The 18,752-nt window shown below is 39.9% G+C and overlaps 1 protein-coding gene across 3 annotated transcripts in view; it reads right to left on the bottom strand.

The window, feature by feature from the left end:
- LOC127453838 (SHC-transforming protein 1-like) overlaps positions 1 to 18,752 on the bottom strand; it is a 58,788-nt gene that overhangs the window by 17,844 nt on the left and 22,192 nt on the right. For 2 of the 3 annotated variants that reach the window (XM_051720561.1, XM_051720562.1), the window contains 6 exons: positions 11,039 to 11,203; positions 7,710 to 7,780; positions 5,043 to 5,106; positions 4,420 to 4,539; positions 2,262 to 2,315; positions 240 to 291 (listed from right to left, as the gene is read on the bottom strand). In XM_051720561.1, coding sequence (XP_051576521.1) covers positions 240 to 291; positions 2,262 to 2,315; positions 4,420 to 4,539; positions 5,043 to 5,106; positions 7,710 to 7,780; positions 11,039 to 11,203 — 526 coding nt within the window. Of the gene's footprint in view, positions 1 to 239; positions 292 to 2,261; positions 2,316 to 4,419; positions 4,540 to 5,042; positions 5,107 to 7,709; positions 7,781 to 11,038; positions 17,336 to 18,752 lie in introns of those variants that run through there. The other variant, XM_051720560.1, reaches the window with a different exon arrangement.

The raw sequence follows: 18,752 nt of genomic DNA, 5'->3' as shown, positions 1-18,752 counted from the left end.
GGACTTTTAAGTCCTTAGCTAAAGTAACAAAGCCATAATAAGTGATGACACATAACTAGGTGATTTAGTACTTTAACATCAATTTCAAATAAATTTTCCAGGCAAAATTTGAGTTGTTTAAAAAAAAAAAAAAAATCAAGCTGTGGCTGTGCATAGTGAACAGTAATTTACATTTCACCTATAGATGTGACACCAGACTCAATGTTTATGTGTAAAAGTGTGTCATGCTGTATTATTACCTCTTTGATTGACAGGGTCTTTGGCGACATAGGCTACATACTCTGCTGTGTCCTGGGGAGGGGGAGAGAGAGAGAGAGAGAGAGAGAGAGAGAGAGAGACAGAGAGAGGGATGGAGAAGAAAGGAAAGAATGAAGAGGAGGACATTAAGAAAAATTGAGTATACAGACAAAGAACAGATGGATAAGCGAAGAAAGTAAGTCTTTTAGCTGAGGCAGTCTTTTCACTGCAAGACAGGAAACAGAATAGGAAAAAAAACAAATGAATTCAGACAGAAGGACAGATGAGTAAGGCAAACGAGTGAGGGATAACAGAATGAGAGTGAGGCTGATAGATCCAAGATTAAGAGGAAAGTGTGGAATTGAAATAAGGAAAACTAGAAAAATAAGGGTAAAGATCAGGGTTCCCATCCGTTTTGCCCAATACATTTCCATGACCGTTCCAGTCGTTTGTGATCAGTGCTGGGCAAATTACATGACTGCAATCAGTAATGTAATCTCATAGATTTAATGTTTGTGGTAATCTAATATGATTACTTTTGGATTACTTTCAATCTAATTCTATTTTATGTGACATGCATTCAAGTAGGATAATCATTTTAACAAAAGTATAAAGAGGAAAATTTATTCCATTCTTTTTTACTAACAAATAAAGAGCCTCACAAAAAGAGCTCATGACATTTGTAAAAAGTGCATTAAACATTACATGAATTAAATGAACAATAAATCTAACAGCAATGACAATGCATGGTCAAAGTTTATAATTCAAATCACTGAGACATCAAGTTCATAAAACAATAGCAGCATTACAAACTTTCATGACCAGAAAATCAACAGCAACGACATTGAGTGCATTTACATGGACACCAGAAAGCAGCGTATTGCGAGAATGCGGCTTATTGAGAGAAAGCTGCATTCCTGTTTACATGTACTGTATAAGCGGCGTACTCTTAATTCGTGTATACATGCGGCTTGGTGAGAAAGCAGCGTTCTCCATAACAACGTAATATCCCTGCGACACTTGTGTAAATAACAAACATGGCATCTGAGAAATGCTTTCTCTTAATCCCTTAAGTGGCATAAGGAAACCCATGTTCTCGTTTACATGGCGTTTCAGAACGCCGCTTTCTGCAAAAACCCTGAAATAAACCGTTTTCTTAAGTGCATATAAACGGGGTCATTGCCTAGGTCAAAGCTTTCATCTAAAAACACTGAAACACTTGTAACCCTTACTGCTCAACGATGGTCCATTGCCTATTGCAGCTGAGGTGCAAGATACTATCTTTTGAACAGCAAGAATATTCTAAAACAGCGGGCAGGAACCTTAAAGATGTAATCCAATAGATCCTTTGAAGCAATTAAGTTTAATGTGTGAGCTGCACACTATTGGTGAGGTAGTAAGAAATAATATATAGATTTTTTTAAACCATATCTAGTTCATTTTATGTGCATAAAACAAAAGAAACATTACATGAACAAACAATAATGAACCTGAAATCAACAGCAATGACATTGCTAGGCCAAAGCTAACAGCTCAAAACTGACACACTTACGTACTTTTAACCCTTACTAATTAATAGTCCATCACCTATTCCTTAGCTGAGGTGCATAGCTTACTGTTGTAATGTAAAAGGAGCACAATTAACTGCCATTGCCTTGTTAATATGTAATCATGTAATCTATAAAAAAGTAACTGTAGTCTGATGAGTATTTTAAAATGCAATTTAATCCAATTGCAAGTACTTGATTTGATCTGATTACGAAATTCAGATGACATGTAATCTGTTACTACCCAGCACTGTTTGAGATTACAGGATAAAGAAAAAAATAAAATAAATAATAATAAAAAATTTTTTTAACAAAAATAGAGCATGCAATATTTTAGAGTCCAAGTCAGGACAACAAAATATATGAATTCCCTTTTACTTCCGAGATTTCCACGACCATGGGAACCCTAAAAGATCGAAAGCGAGAGAAAGACTGAGAAGTAGAAAGAGATATTGAGAGCGAGGGGGTGTGACTCACTGGATCTCCTCCTGATGCAAAAGAGATGGACTGCATGTGATGGTTGGCGATAATCTGTAGGAAGAGAGGGATGGAGATGAGGACAATGTGACAAAAAAAAAGACAGAAAAGTGGGGTGGGCATGAGATAAAGAATGTGGAAACATGCAAGAGACAGATGGAGGAGTGACAGAGAAAGTAAAAACCAAAGGATGGACAGAGAGGGAGACAGGAGAAATGATCTGGTGAGACTGTGGTCTAAAACAGAGGAACAAAGCAGTAAGTCAGGCTTTGCTTCCCTAATCGGTGTTGTGTGCAGTAATTCCGCATGGCTTAGATTCATTAAGATAAACTCATATCAGCAGGGCAATTACTCCAGGCCCTATTCTGGGCTCCAGTCAGCTGCCTGCTGTGCAGCCTGAATGCCGATAAGCCTCGGTCAGCTAATACAAAACAGAGAGGCATAAAATTAAAGAATTATTAGTGAGAAAAAAAAAGCCCTGCGGTGCAGCTGTAAACAAGCCTAAGGATATCTGTTCCAACCAGCTATAGCAACTCCACATAATTGGGCCTAAAGGTACTACGCTATTTAGTGAAACATCAAGCGAAAAATACACATCCTTAAAAAGCCCTGTTTGCACCTGTTATTAACATCTGTCCCGGGTGATTTGATCACATCAAAAGTTGTGAAACAGTAATAAATACGTGCAAATATATGTCTCAAAGTAATCACAAAGTTGCTTCCAAATATACTTCCAAAGCTTCCACTTGGGATGGATCACCCAATCTGATGCCAATACCAAGTGCAGATGGGCTCAAAAGTGTGACATTTCTGCACCACTAGCGGCTACAAACTACTACCATCGACCTTCCATTAACATGCACTTCAAAAGTTTAATTTAAGTCAGACTAAAACAACAATTCGTCTTTTTAAAATGTCATGGAACACTTTAATCATACTTAAATCGTACCAGATTTTTTGGAAAGCCGGACTAACAGACCTGTGATTGTAGTTTGCTTCGTCTGGCATTTATTAACGTTAGAGGGATAGTTCACCCAAGAATAAAAATTCTCTCATCCTTTACCACCCTCATGCCATCCCACATGTGTATAACTTTCTTCTGCAGAACACAAACAAAGATTTTTAGAAAAACATCTCAGCTCTGTAGGTCTATACAATGCAAGTGAATGGTGGCCAGAAATTTGAAGGTAGCAAAAAGCATATAAAGGCAGCATAAAGGTAATCCATATGACTCAAGTGGTTGAATCCATATTTTCAGAAGTGATATGATAGTTGTGGGTAAGAAACTGATCAATATTTAAGTCCTTTTTTTATTATCAATCTCCACTTTCACATTCTTCTTTTGCTTTTGCCAATTCGCATTCTAGTGAATATTACCACCTACAGGGCAGGGAGGAGAATTTATGGTAAAAAAAAGGACTTAAATATGGATCTGTTTCTCACCCACGCCTATCATAACGCTTCTGAAGATATAGATTTAACCACTGAAGTCGTATGAATTACTTTTATGCTGCCTTTATATGCTTCTTGAAACCTCATAGTTCTGGCTACCATTTACTTGAATTGTATGGATCTACAGAGCAGAGATATTCTTCTAAAAATCATTCATTTTTGGCCGATTGATCCCTTCAATTTGACCACAACTGGCCTTGGCTGTGTTCGCATGCTCTGAAAGACAGAGGTGATGCGCAACATTTATTTAATGCTTCCTCAGCCGAAGCCTTTCTTTCAAAATATTTGATTTCGCATTGTGTCATGTATACTTAGATAGAAAGATGAAGACTGTAGCTTGACTACATAAAAAAACCCCACTGTAGTTCGTAAACATATTGCTATTGGTTGAACCAGAAGTTGGCATATCGGACCTCTCAAACATGCACAGCAATGTTCTGAAAGAACCACAGAGCCACAGTGTTTACACTCTTTTGGGAAATCAACCTACAGATGGCTTATAGTTGACTCTGCACATTAAAGAGAAGAGGGGAAAGTATTTTAACATTGATTTTAACATCGAGGTAGCATAAATCAGTCCAAACTATCCTGCTGTTTAAAGCGCCTGCATATTGCAGTATGCTTTTCTGATATGATGCGGGGAGCATTGAATTTCACACAGTAAAGGAGGCACTGTATTATTGTGTTTGCATGTGAGATGACTGACCTGTTTGCAGTCAACTGCCAGTAGGTTCAGGCTGCTGGTCGACACAGTGAGGCTGATTGTCATTCCAGCAAACTGGAGATTACTCTTCCCTAAGATGGATGAGAGACAACGAGAGGAGGGCTGGAGAGAGATGGAGACAGAGAGATTCCATTAATTACACCACAAAATATGTAAAGGACAGAATTAAAAAATAAAAAATTCATGAAAAAAAGATATAACCTAAATATTTTATGAAGAGATTTTAAACGAGGAGGAGATAATGCTTTAAATAGTTTAGTCGGTTCATGACGGTCTCGATCAGAACCAGGACAGACTCTGGCTCTCCATTCTCACACACACAACCACACACACAAACACAACCACACACAACCACAACCACACACAAGAGAAAGGTCAAAAACCTTTGAAAGTAGCCATAAGACAACTACCACAGTCTAACTAGCAACACTTGAGCAAATTGTGTGCGCATGAAATTATAATATTAAAGCAGGTTTAACTGGAAAACTGGTCAGATTGTACAAGAAACCTGTAAATTTGAGAGTTATTACAAAAAGTACATTGTGACATTCAAAGTCTTTGTGTCTATGTGAGAGAAAGTACAATAAGATACACTTTTTGAATACCTTTCTCCTGCGTTGAGCTCCTTTGGCACCTGGCACCGCCTCACATACCACTGATATAGCCTCCCTGAAACACAAAACAAACATTACAAACATACAGCCATACTGAGTGTTGGAAAGATAATTAGATTGTTAGATGAGTTTTTCCATTACACTCCTTTTCATGCATTCCCAGATTTCATATGACTGAGGGACTATTAAATTAGACACAGACTCCAGTCATTCAGTTTCAATTTCACACTCCTGTGAGAAAATAGGATTATGTATGAAAAAGTTTCTTGAGCAGCTGCTTCTTTCAACATTGAGAAGCAAATATTTCTAACATCCATTAACAAACAGCAGTTCAACACATCAGCTCTTACACATGCACACTAACACAGAAAACGGAGGAAACCGCGAGGGTTCCAGCAGATTCTATATAAAGGCTTTGTGGTTACACAGCAGGGCTGATGGCATTATAACACCTCCATGCTTCCTTGTTCTCTTTCACACATGCAAGAGTAAAAAAGTGTGCTCAGTCTAGAATGCATTCATTGAGCAAAGGGGACTAGCAAATATTGTGGTTTAAAATTGCAAACATTCGTCAGTCTCATAGTTCTACAGATTACAAGCCTTTAATTGATCACTTTCATTTGAGTTCACCCTTCATGTGCACAGACACACAAATTACTCAAATTATTAAGAAACCAAATGGCTGGGCGAACGAGACAATGGTTGCACATGGTCATTATTTTAGCATTTCTCTCTTGTACTCTCTTTCTGTCACATTCTATGAGAAAGAAACATTAATTTTTCATCAGAGGAGGGGCTTTTAACCGGACCAATGCCAGCGAGTGTCTGTTCATGCACATGTGCATTAGGATGTGGGAAGAATGTAGGACTAAATCACTCCTGTGGGACACTGGATATATGTACAGTGGATCTTTGAGTGAACATGAGTGGATTGATTTTCTATACTTTGGAAGGCTGTGCTGATTCCATCAAATATCAATATATCACAATTATTTTTCCTCACGATATTGAAACTTTAGATACTTAAATAGATCTTTCTTTTATTTGTATGTGCAATTCATATCATTTCCAACAGTTCAATTAATTAAGAACCAAGTTGTCTAAATCAGCGCAAACTCTGAAACTGACATTTCACTCTGTGGTCAGGGTCGCTTCTATGAGGTGCCATACTGGACCAAAGTAAAGCGAACCACATGAGAGAGACTGACATTGTTTGACATGCTGTGTCTCATGTGTTTGCAGCAGTTTTAATTGCAATCCAGTTATGTTATTGTGATGCACTGCAATGTATAAATCATCGTTACATATATACAGTTGTGCTCAAAAGTTTGCATACCCTTGGAGAATTGTTAATACATGCACCATTTTTAAAGAAAACATGAGTGAGCAGGCAAATTTTCTGATAATATACTGTATTTTCTGATAATATACAGTATTCATCTTGCCATCAATTGTCACAAGATTCCCCGTGCCTTTAGAGCTCACACACCCCCAAAACATCAGTGAGCCACCACCATGCTTCACAGTGGGGATGGTATTCTTTTCACTATAGGCCTTGTTGACCCCTCTCCAAACATAGAGCTTATGGTTGTGACCATAAAGCTCTATTTTGGTCTTGTCACTCCAAATTACAGTGTGCCAGAAGCTGTGAGGCGTGTCAAGGCGTTGTCAGGCATATTGTAACCTGGCTTTTTTGTGGCATTGGCACAGTAAAGGCTTCTTTCTGGCAACTTGACCATGCAGCTCATTTTTGTTCAAGTATCGTCGTATTGTGCTCCCTGACACAACCACACCGTCTTTTTCCAGAGCAGCCTGTATTTCTCCTGAGGTTACCTGTGGGTTTTTCTTTGTATCCTGAACAATTCTTCTGGCAGTTGTGGCTGAAATCTTTCTTGGTCTACCTGACCTTGGCTTGGTATCAAGAGATCCCCGAATTTTCCACTTCTTAATAAGTGATTGAACAGTACTGACTGGCATTTTCAAGGCTTTGGATATCTTTTTATATCCTTTTCCATCTTTATAAAGTTCCATTACCTTGTTACGCAGGTCTTTTGACAGTTCTTTTCTGCCCCCCATGGCTCAGTATCTAGCCTGCTCAGTGCATCCACGTGAGAGCTAACAAACTCATTGACTATTTATACACAGGCACTATTTGCAATTTAAAAAGCCACAGGTGTGGGAAATTAAACTTTAATTGCCATTTAAACCTGTGTGTGTCACCTTGTGTGTCTGTAACAAGGCCAAACATTCAAGGGTATGTAAACTTTTGATCAGGGCCATTTGGGTGATTTCTGTTATCATTATGATTTAAAAAGGAGCCAAACAACTATGTGATAATAAATGGCTTCATATGATCACTATCCTTAAATAAAAGACAGTTTTTTTTGTATGATCTGTCATATTTTCAAAATCAATGCCAAAATTTCACAATTTCTGCCAGGGTATGCAATCTTTTGAGCACAACTGTAGCAATATGTATCATATTGTGAGGTAGTTGGTGATACCCAGCCCTAATACTATCGGTACCAAAATGTTAGCTAAATCTGACAAAACTACCTTTGAGGGTGTCCTCAAAGGTAAACATTATTAATTTAAAAATTTAAATAATAAATGGTATAGATATCTAGGTAAATGTGTGTGTCTGTGTGCTTGTGTTACCTGGTAACCTGAGTTCTGGTGTTAAAGTCCAGTGCCCTCATTGACTGCAGCACTTCCACGCAGCCCATATACTGCAGCAAAGACAACATAAAAACCCTTTAGCCATAGCACTTCCTGTTTCAGCGCAGCCCCCAGAGCACAAGTCTGTAACTTCACTAGCTGAGAGCTGCTGACAAAATATGGTTAACAGTTGCACAGATGCCTCATGTCAAGATTATCTGAGTTGGCCAGGCAGCTGTAGTGTGTGTTGGTAAACGGGTGTGTGTTTATGAGAAATTATGCTCCAATTAGGTAACACTAATCAAATTGCCATTCTCGATGTAGTTGCTGCCTGCAGACTGCGAGTCAGAGGGGGCTACAGATTGGAAAATGCTACATGTTACAAACTTGATTTCATAATGCAGATTAAATGGAAGCTACTTCCTGTAATCAAAATATTCCTGTAGCTCAACTGGTAGACCATGGCACTAGCAACGCCTAGGTCATGGGTTTGATTCCCAGGGAACACACATACTGATAAAATGTACAGCTTGAAGGCAGAAACTTACTCTACGCAAGTACATGAACGCAGATGCGAGAGCTTGGCCATCGCATTGCCAACACACAGTCCGGTTGAATATGCTTAATGTGCGTTCTTGGGTTACCGTGGTGGGAACAAACCCTAGTACTCAAGGAGTTACCATCAAACATCTGTGCCATTAAAGAAGATGTGTTATTATTCAGGTAAGTTGCTGTAAATATATTCACTTTAACTTAATTGCTCAGCAATATTCTCTCCAAACTGTTCAAACTCCAAGACAGTTGTTGACTTGACAGAGAAAGCTCAATGTAGACTGTTCACACTAATCACACTATAGCGCCCCTTGTGGCAATATTGAGAATGCAACGCGTATTGCTTTGTGTTATGAATTGCTGTCTGACACATTTTGGAATGCAACTACGCATGAAATCGAGCTTGCATTGCTAGAGGAGTCTGCGCTCATGTACTTCCGTAAAGTATTTTCCGGCCTTATGTCACTTTGGATAGAAGTATCTGTCAAATGCATATAAAGTAAATATAATTGTAATGCAACCATCATGTGAACATGTAACAGGGTTCCCACACCTTCTGACTTTATGACTTTTCCAATCATTTATGATAACAGGATATATATATATATATATATATATATATATATATATATATATATATATATATATATATATATATACAGGTGCATCTCAATAAATTAGAATGTCGTGGAAAAGTTCATTTATTTCAGTAATTCAACTCAAATTGTGAAACTCGTGTATTAAATAAATTCAATGCACACAGACTGAAGTAGTTTAAGTCTTTGGTTCTTTTAATTGTGATGATTTTGGCTCACATTTAACAAAAACCCACCAATTCACTATCTCAAAAAATTAGAATACATCATAAGACCAATAAAAAAAACATTTTTAGTGAATTGTTGGCCTTCTGGAAAGTATGTTCATTTACTGTATATGTACTCAATACTTGGTAGGGGCTCCTTTTGCTTTAATTACTGCCTCAATTCGGCGTGGCATGGAGGTGATCAGTTTGTGGCACTGCTGAGGTGGTATGGAAGCCCAGGTTTCTTTGACAGTGGCCTTCAGCTCATCTGCATTTTTTGGTCTCTTGTTTCTCATTTTCCTCTTGACAATACCCCATAGATTCTCTATGGGGTTCAGGTCTAGTGAGTTTGCTGGCCAGTCAAGCACACCAACACCATGGTCATTTAACCAACTTTTGGTGCTTTTGGCAGTGTGGGCAGGTGCCAAATCCTGCTGGAAAATGAAATCAGCATCTTTAAGAAGCTGGTCAGCAGAAGGAAGCATGAAGTGCTCCAAAATTTCTTGGTAAACGGGTGCAGTGACTTTGGTTTTCAAATTACACAATGGACCAACACCAGCAGATGACATTGCACCCCAAATCATCACAGACTGTGGAAACTTAACACTGGACTTCAAGCAACTTGGGCTATGAGCTTCTCCACCCTTCCTCCAGACTCTAGGACCTTGGTTTCCAAATGAAATACAAAACTTGCTCTCATCTGAAAAGAGGACTTTGGACCACTGGGCAACAGTCCAGTTCTTCTTCTCCTTAGCCCAGGTAAGATGCCTCTGACGTTGTCTGTGGTTCAGGAGTGGCTTAACAAGAGGAATACGACAACTGTAGCCAAATTTCTTGACACATCTGTGTGTGGTGGCTCTTGATGCCTTGACCCCAGCCTCAGTCCATTCCTTGTGAAGTTCACCCAAATTCTTGAATCGATTTTGCTTGACAATCCTCATAAGGCTGCGGTTCTCTCGGTTGGTTGTGCATCTTTTTCTTCCACACTTTTCCCTTCCACTCAACTTTCTGTTAACATGCTTGGATACAGCACTCTGTGAACAGCCAGCTTCTTTGGCAATGAATGTTTGTGGCTTACCCTCCTTGTGAAGGGTGTCAATGATTGTCTTCTGGACAACTGTCAGATCAGCAGATTGTGTAGCCTAGTGAACCAAACTGAGAGACCATTTTGAAGGCTCAGGAAACCTTTGCAGGTGTTTTGAGTTGATTAGCTGATTGGCATGTCACCATATTCTAATTTTTTGAGATAGTGAATTGGTGGGTTTTTGTTAAATGTGAGCCAAAATCATCACAATTAAAAGAACAAAAGACTTAAACTACTTCAGTCTGTGTGCACTGAATTTATTTAATACACGAGTTTCACAATTTGAGTTGAATTACTGAAATAAATGAACTTTTCCACGACATTCTAATTTATTGAGATGCACCTGTATATATATATATATATATATATATATATATATATCCCTCATAAAAGAGTTCTGGCAAACCCCTTTGGAAAACATGCTGCGAATTTGCCACACATTATTTTCACACGCAAATAAGCTTTGCACTAAACTCTTCATTGCCAAAAGATCTGCTGCAGGTTAACCACTACTTTTGAAAAGCTGCAGCCTTCTGGCAATAATGTGCAGCAAATTGCTAAGCTCATTTGCATATGAAAATAATGGGTGGCAAATTTGCAGCATGTTTGACAGAACTCCAGATTTTTGTAAGGGAGATGTTGCACACACAAAGAGCAATTTCTTGGTGATGACATCAGAACCCTGATGTAAACAACTAAGAGAGGCAGAGATCGAGTGAGGCAGAGAGAGAGCTAGAGAGATAGGAAGACAGACAGGCAGAGTCAGAGATGGAGAGATGAGATCTAATCAAATGAAAGGCGAAAAGAGAGGAAAAAATTAAGAGGGAGGGAAAGTAAGGAATGAGATGGAGGACAGAGAATTGGACAGACAGACCCATATAAGAATCTTACCCTGACAGTGTAAGAGACACCAGTGGTGCTGACCACATTGTCCGAGTGCAGCCAGCCTCGTGTGGGCTTGTTGACAAAGGAGCCATGCCGTGTCCACTCGTCTCCGCCGAGCTGGCCCCCCTCCACACGGGCCCTCCGCGAGGCCCCGCCCAGCCGGTTCATATCCTGTGGGGGACGAGGAGGAGGAAATGGGGTTGTTAGAGAAATGAGAGGAGGAGAAGAGCTGGCAGCAGAGGTGCCGCTGTCTTCTGGAGACTCCCCCAAACCTTGACTGCCTGCCACTCTTGCCAGCCTGCTGGAGGCCTTTAGGCCTGGGAGCAAATTGGAAGACACGCCCAGCCTCAGGGCCCCCATTCTGGGGAAGAAGGAGCAGAGGGTGGTGGGGCTGTTCTCAGCCTGCTGTGGAGAGGAAGGGGGGAGGATTGGGGTGAGAGAGGAGGAGGAGAGAGAAGGAGGGATGCCAGGAGGGGTGAGAGGGGTGAGAGGAGCGGAAGATGGGAGGGAGGGACTGGACGCCGTCTCGTCTGTCGAGCTAAAGGAGTCGCTCCTGAAGGGTGTGTATTTGGTTTTTGGGACAAGTTCCATGTCTGATCACAGTCTCATTGTCCACTAAACCTCCTTATTTAATCTTTATAGCTCTCCACGTCTCTCTATCATAATCAATAGCTTGTCTCCCCTTATGTTTTATAGTCCTCTTTTTCTCTCCATCCACTGATACCTTCATCATCACACCCACGAAATGAAAGAGTGCTGACAGCTCAGTTCTTAAGTGTCACAAAAAGGATGAACAGACCAATGCAGTAAAGAAGTGTTCGTCTGAGGAGCTTCAGCCTAGATCACAGAGAAGTCCGAGCTGCTGTTGTCATACAGAGTGTGTAGAAGTGTTTGCATCAAATCTTAGGTCTGCATAGAGCTTCTTAGGATCAAATTATCAAGCGTAATTCATTGTATGATTGTCATTAAATTATTGGTATATCTGTAATCAGTGCTCCAGATTCAGTCTGTCTTGGTAGGTTTGAGAAAGATGTGGTATGGTTTTTTGAACACATACGAGAGTGTGTATGTGTGTTCGTTTATCTTTGCATTTGCTGGGCTCCACTCTGGTAGCTCTTGTCTGACAGAGTCCCATAAAAAGCCTATTAGCTGCAGCTGAGGCTCAGAGAGAGGAGGCTTCCGTCAGACAGACAGACAGATCGATACAGAGCGAGGAAGAGAGTGGGAAGAGATGGATGGAAAAAGTTAAAGTACTGATCCGGTGGATGCAGATTCACAGCGGTACTGCAGCAGGTTGTTTAATCTCAAACTAACTGTGTAAATTTGTTACACAAAAATACAATATTAAGTAAACTTCAATCATTAATGTTTCATTGTCCCTTCCATATGACTCTATACATCAACAATGATTATTTTAACTTTGCAATGTAAGCATTGTAACAAAGTATGTCAATACATTAATATGGTAATATAGGTCAGGTTTAAAATGCAACACTTAGTCGTATACACAATATGTAACATGGAGGTCCCTGCTGTCTCTCTCTCTCCACCAAGAGGTCTTTGGCCTAAAATGGTTGGAGACCCCTGATGTACACCATGTTTCTTTTTTCTCGCAGCTAGACTATGAGATGTCTGACTACAGGTAGAATGTTTATGGTAGTTTATACAGACTGATCTTACTGTAAGTCTGAATCTTCCACCTCACTTCCTGTGACATATTTGAGAGTGTTTAGTGCTGACACATCCTCATCTTTTCCAGTCACTCTCTTTCCCTCCTCCTCCAGATGATTTTGGGACCTTTGTCACCAAGCCGACCCCTATTCCTGTCTTTCTCCTCCTCTTCCTCTCTTCTCTTCCAGATCACCTCTGGCTCCACTTCTTTCCCACCCTCTGCACTCCCTTTCAGTCTATCCTCCTCTCTCTCCCTCCTCTCCTGGAAGCCCTCCCTCAGCCTCCACACTGTGTATTCGACAGCGTTCCTCCTCTCCTCCTCCAACCTCTGCCGCTCCTGCTCTCTCTCCCTCTCCAACACACTCGCTCTCTTCTTCCAGATAATCTCTCGCGCCCCCTCTCCCCCTCCCACGTCTTCTTTCCCGTTCTCCAGGCTGTCCTGTTACTTCTATCTTTCTTTAAGAATAAACACCTGAGCCTCTTCGTAATCTTCAAGTCAGTTACACAATAATTCACTGAACTGAATTGCCAGTGTGTCTGTTTACATGTACACCAATATGCAGATAATTACTAAAAATCAGTTTACTAAAAAAATCTGAACGCAAGAAAGTTGCGTTAATACGAAACTTGAAATAATCTGGTTATTCTCTGCTTATATCGTCAAAATGTAAACAGGACAACATTTTGCACACATTTGATAAGTCTGAAAAAAACTCGGTGTTTACATGCACAGCAAAATCGGGGTAATGGCTAAAAATGTATGTGTGCCAATTGTTTTTTGCTTAAATGACCTAACACCAAGGAAAACTGTTTAAGGTGTTTACAAGACCTTACACATTGTCAGCTTATTAAGCATAATTGGTGTAAGATCGTGCATGTAAACGCACTTACTGTTAAAACTCAGAAATGAAAAAATTTCAGATTATATAAATAGGTAAATAACCTGATAAAGAACAGCTTGTAGAAATATGATTTAGAAAAAGACAAACTAGACTCAGAAAGCCCTGAAACAGTTAATTCAAAATTGTATAGACGAGATTGGTTAAATATGGCTGTATAGAAGATAATATGTGTTTGAGCACCATTTAGAAAACCACTGATAGTTTGAGTTTGGTGTGATCTGAGAAGTTGAGGTGTGATGATCCAGCCACAGCGGGAACTATGATGTTCCAAAAGCAACACGTTTCAGCACAGTCAGGATGACGATAATGAGACCCAACTGGCCAAATCTGAAGTAGCGCCTCCAGAGATCCATGAATGCAAGCGCTCATTAGAGGCTGAATGGAAAATCAATCACTCGCTCATTACCCTAAATGACACCTCAAAATCAGGCAAACAGTCTGGGATGGAGCAGCACTTTATAGATCTGTTACCTGAGTAAAAACCTACCCTCTAAACGTCACTTAGCAAAGTCATACTGAACTGAACTGTACCAATGCGCATCCCCAGTGTAAAGCACTTTACAATCTGTAGAGAGGCAACAGTCTTGTAACTTCTAACAGTTCTGAGCTTTCAGACCAATATATGCAAGGTTACTTTGAACCTCTCAAATGATAATCATTTCTAGAGCTCTTCAGAGAATATAAGTCTCCACTGTTTGGAACACTTTAACCAGCCTTGGACCAAGTCCCACATTGTCTGGTTCTATTTACAATGTGTTTTACTGCATATATTCTACCTCAGCAACCACAGAAATACTTCAAGCTTCTGTTGTTATTTTTTTTCAGTTGTTCTTAAGTAAATTGATTGTTTTTTCTCTATAGCACCAGTTTTTGACCTCAAAGAAGCCTTGGGCTTGCATAAAGACAATGTATCTCGCCTTCAAATGTACATATGCAAGATCTCCAAGTCATCCCAGCAAAGCCCATCAGATGTGACTGGCAGTCAAAGACAGGGTTTGTCTATCATCTCAGCTGGAGTAAAACAGCACCCCGGGGCCCTGCGATTTAAGAGCACTGAACTGCATTTATAAAGCTACACCTTATCTCATTGCAGTTCTATCGGGCTAGGTGAGCTAGGACCCTTAAAGTTGATAAAGAATGAAGGTAGGTTAACTTGCCTGCTATAAGTAGTCTTCACAGAGGCCCTGCAGACAATCAAAGTGCAGTAAGTTGCAGGCCCTCGTTGCAAGTTCATAAACTGTACAAGTGATTACAACGACATGGCACAGATTATGTATCTTAGTACTGCAGAGATCGCTGTAGTCAGTATAGTCCAAACAGCATTTGATTGGGTGCTCGAACAAAAGTGTCCAAGGCTGTATTATAAAGTTGTTTATCGTGCCATGACCTTGTTGCTGACGTCAACATGGCACAGAAGTAGCACAGTGTTTAGAGAACTAGTACAGAAGTAAAAAGTAGACATCCAAACAAGCACACTATAAAACGTTTAAATAATATCAGTAACAGTATAGAGAACAATGTTTTAAAAGCAGTAAAACAGACCAATGGAAACCTAGTTTGAGTGTAGCACCTGTCCGTTATATTATGGCAGAATCCCTGTTTGGATATGATGATTTGCTTTAGAATTGAGTAAACATGATTTGAGTAAATGAGTTGTTGCCAAATCAACATTGGCTGCAGTATAACTAAAGAGAGGTCAGGGTCCCTGTTTTTTAAATAAGTTAAATAAAAAGCAAGTAAACAGTAACCGATAGCCACAGATAGAGATTATGTCTTTTTTTAACACTGAGTGCTTTTAGTGCATTTACAAATCAAACAAAGCAAGAAAATCGTGTTTACGTGAGATTTGAAATCAAGTCAAAACATAAACAGGCAAGCGCACAACACTTGCACACATTGGATAAGCAGGTACCGTAATAATGCGGTAAAGGTGGTCACATGCAATGTAAAATCGAGGTGGTGGGCAAAAATCAACGTAGTTGTCCGATGAGCTTTTGCTTAAACCTTTATGACCTTACCTGATTAAAGAACACGGTTTAAGGCGTTTACATCATTTTATGCATTATTAAGCATAATTGGTATAAGACAGTCCATGTAAACTTGCTTAATGCCTGGACAACAGTGCATCCGTGTGTTTCTGATTAATGCAAAAGTGACATTGGTTAATCTAAAAGTTTTAAATGGTAAGATGAGTGTCGAATTAGTGCAGCTGAGTTCCAGCACAGTGTGATTGACACAGCAAAACCTGAGTTTAACTACATCACTTTCAACAAGACAATAATACAGTGCAGTAACAAAGATGTGAATGATGTGGAACCATAAATCAATTTTTATCTACAGTAACATAGGATGGCATGCATGCATCAGTCAAAAGATAATACGATAAATAGGACCACTGATGCACTGAAGCTTTAATTAATTGCAGCCAATGTCTTATATGATTTTACGAAGTATATTTCTGATATAGAAAAAGACTGAATGAACGAAAGATTCAGAGTGAGCACCTTGAAACCTGGTAAGGTCTTAAGGCACAACTCTCTCCTAATATGTGCTATATGAGATTAAACTTTAAGTCCAGTTGAAACTGTAACTTGGGATGCTGCAATCCACTAGCACTGAAGTTACGAAACCAAGCATTTACATGGCAACTGAACTGTTGCCATGGTAACAGAGTGTGGAGAAATCGTGCGAGACAGAGTCGCGGCAGAACCCAAACAAAAGCAGACAAGTTTCGCCAACATAAATCCTGCCGTCTCTTTCCCCGTCCAATCAGATGGCTCGGAAACTCCTGGAGAGCTCTGTTCTGAATCACTGCAACAAAGGGCAGCCTGAGCCACTGAGAATCAATGGCCTGCACCAAACACTGGCACAGGACAGGAAAGTTTAGCCGCTGCCACCAATACTGCAAAGGTAATCAGTGTTGACATCCCAACGCAAAGAGAACCAGACATACACACACACAGTGCGCATTCGTGGCACGGCTCCAATGAGGAAATCAAATATTGCTCAAGTGTGCATGCACACTTCCAGATAAAGACAGCAGGACTCGCAAAGACCTGATCCCTGATCGGGATATCTACGAAAGCACCTGCATTACACTACAAATAAAGACATCTATAGGTTTTGCATAAAAAGAACCTGATTTTTGTCTGCATTACAATTAAGAAACACAAAGAATTATTTGTCAATAAGACATTACTGTCTCCTAAAAATATCTTGAAGAGTTCATAAATTGGCATCAAAAAGTGAAATCTTTCAAAGAGTTTTTTTCTTTTCCCCCTCACTGTTCAGTTCGAGTTCATCTGTTGTTGCAGAACGTATGAGAAATATTTCCTTGAATTACAAAAGAGATGGGTTGAGAGTCCATCTGTAGTCAGATTTTAAAATTAAAAAATGATCCTGCACGATCAAATCATAATCATGTTAATATTTATATGGTGCCAGACAATCCACCTCTTCCCTCACTCGCTCGCTCAGTCCCCTCCCTAAAAGAAAAAAAACATGCTCTTTCTTTTATCCATTTCTTCTCGTCTTTCAAATCACAGTCACGTTGGCTCTCCTTTCTCCCTTGTTTAGCAGCAGATGAACGGCACAGCGGTTTCCTTTTGTTTTCCTCTCCTTCCCTCAGTCTCTCATCCTCTCCTCTCTCCACCTCCGTCTGTGTGTGAGGAGCAATGCAGCCGACTGTCCTCTATTCTCCTCTCCTCCCTGTCTGCTTTAGCGCTCTCTTTTTCTCTCTCTCAATGATGCTAGAGCTGATTCCTGTTTCCATCTCCCCTTGCACTCTTACCCCCTCCCTCCCTTCCACTCTCTCTCACTCTCATCTTGCAGCGTCGGTCATGTATGAATTTCTGAGAGTGTGCATGCATGCACAAACAGCCCCAGCATGTCTTTCTCTCTTGGTCTCTCTAATGCACACATTTATGATGGGGGCATAGAGAGAGTGAGGGGAATGGATGAGTGCATCTATGGATGAATGAATGGAGGGAAAAAACAGATATGGTATCTGCCCTCAATGACCCTCCCGTGGAAACTGAAGAGCTTGTGAGTTGGGGTGAGTGGGTAAAGTATCATCCTCTTTCTTGCATCTCCTGATCTTCACATCATCTTCACTTCTTCTGACCACCAATGACAACTTAAAGGGATAGTTCACCCGAAAAAAGAAAATTATGTTATTATTTACTCACCTTCATGTCATTTCAAACCTCTATGACTTTCTTTCTTCAAAGGAACACAAAAGGTGATTTACCTTACAATGAAAGTGAAAGAGCAGTGCCAACATTTCCCAGAATTTCTCCTTTTGTGTTCCACAGAAGAATCAAAGTCATAAGGGCTTGGAATGACATGTGACTAAATGATGACAGAATTTCATTGTTTGGGTGAACACCCTTGAAGACTCATCCAAACTCATCCACATCAATAAACTAGCATAGGCTAAAGTTTTTGTTTAGCAAAAGCAAAATGCAGGTAATTTGGTAATACTCAAGGTTATCTGCGCAGCAATACCTCTAACACTGCATATATGCTTACGCATCCAGTTCAAGCATGCAATAATTGCCTATACAATGTGGCAGAAATATAACTAGAAGAATGGTTTGTGTATCATTCAGTCAAGTAACCTGAATCTGAGGTTACTGAGAACAAGTCTCAGCTAAACTACAAATCCCAGAGTACACTGGGGAAAAGAGTTCTCTATTGACACTGGGGACTGCGGATGCAGCAAAGGTGCATTGATTCAGTTTTCATATAGTTTCTTCCCTTTCACTATGTGCTGAAATGTCTTTTGGAAACATCTGGGAGGGAAGGAATTTTTGAGCCTAAACAACACATCATGGTTCTTGGCTCCAGGGCATGGGCATGTCTGGTGAGCACACATACACTCTTGGAGCAGTCAGGGGAAGGGGGAGGGATAAAGAGAGAGGGAGAGTATGCAAAAAAAAAAAAAAAAGAAAACACACGCATGCACGCACGCGCATGTATGAAAGAGACACAGCTAGACAATGATAAGAAATGTTTAATGCAGACATTTATGACAGAGAGACAATAACAATAGGATTTATAAACACACACATGATTACTGCAAAAAGAAAAAAAGATTAAATTAGATACTTTATTGACTTTTGACATTGAAAAAAGAAACAAACAAG

Source organism: Myxocyprinus asiaticus, chromosome 16 (assembly GCF_019703515.2).
Source record: "Myxocyprinus asiaticus isolate MX2 ecotype Aquarium Trade chromosome 16, UBuf_Myxa_2, whole genome shotgun sequence".
NCBI lineage: Eukaryota > Metazoa > Chordata > Actinopteri > Cypriniformes > Catostomidae > Myxocyprinus > Myxocyprinus asiaticus.
The sequence above is the reverse complement of the archived record's forward strand: the minus strand, read 5'-3'. Positions and strand labels throughout refer to the sequence as shown.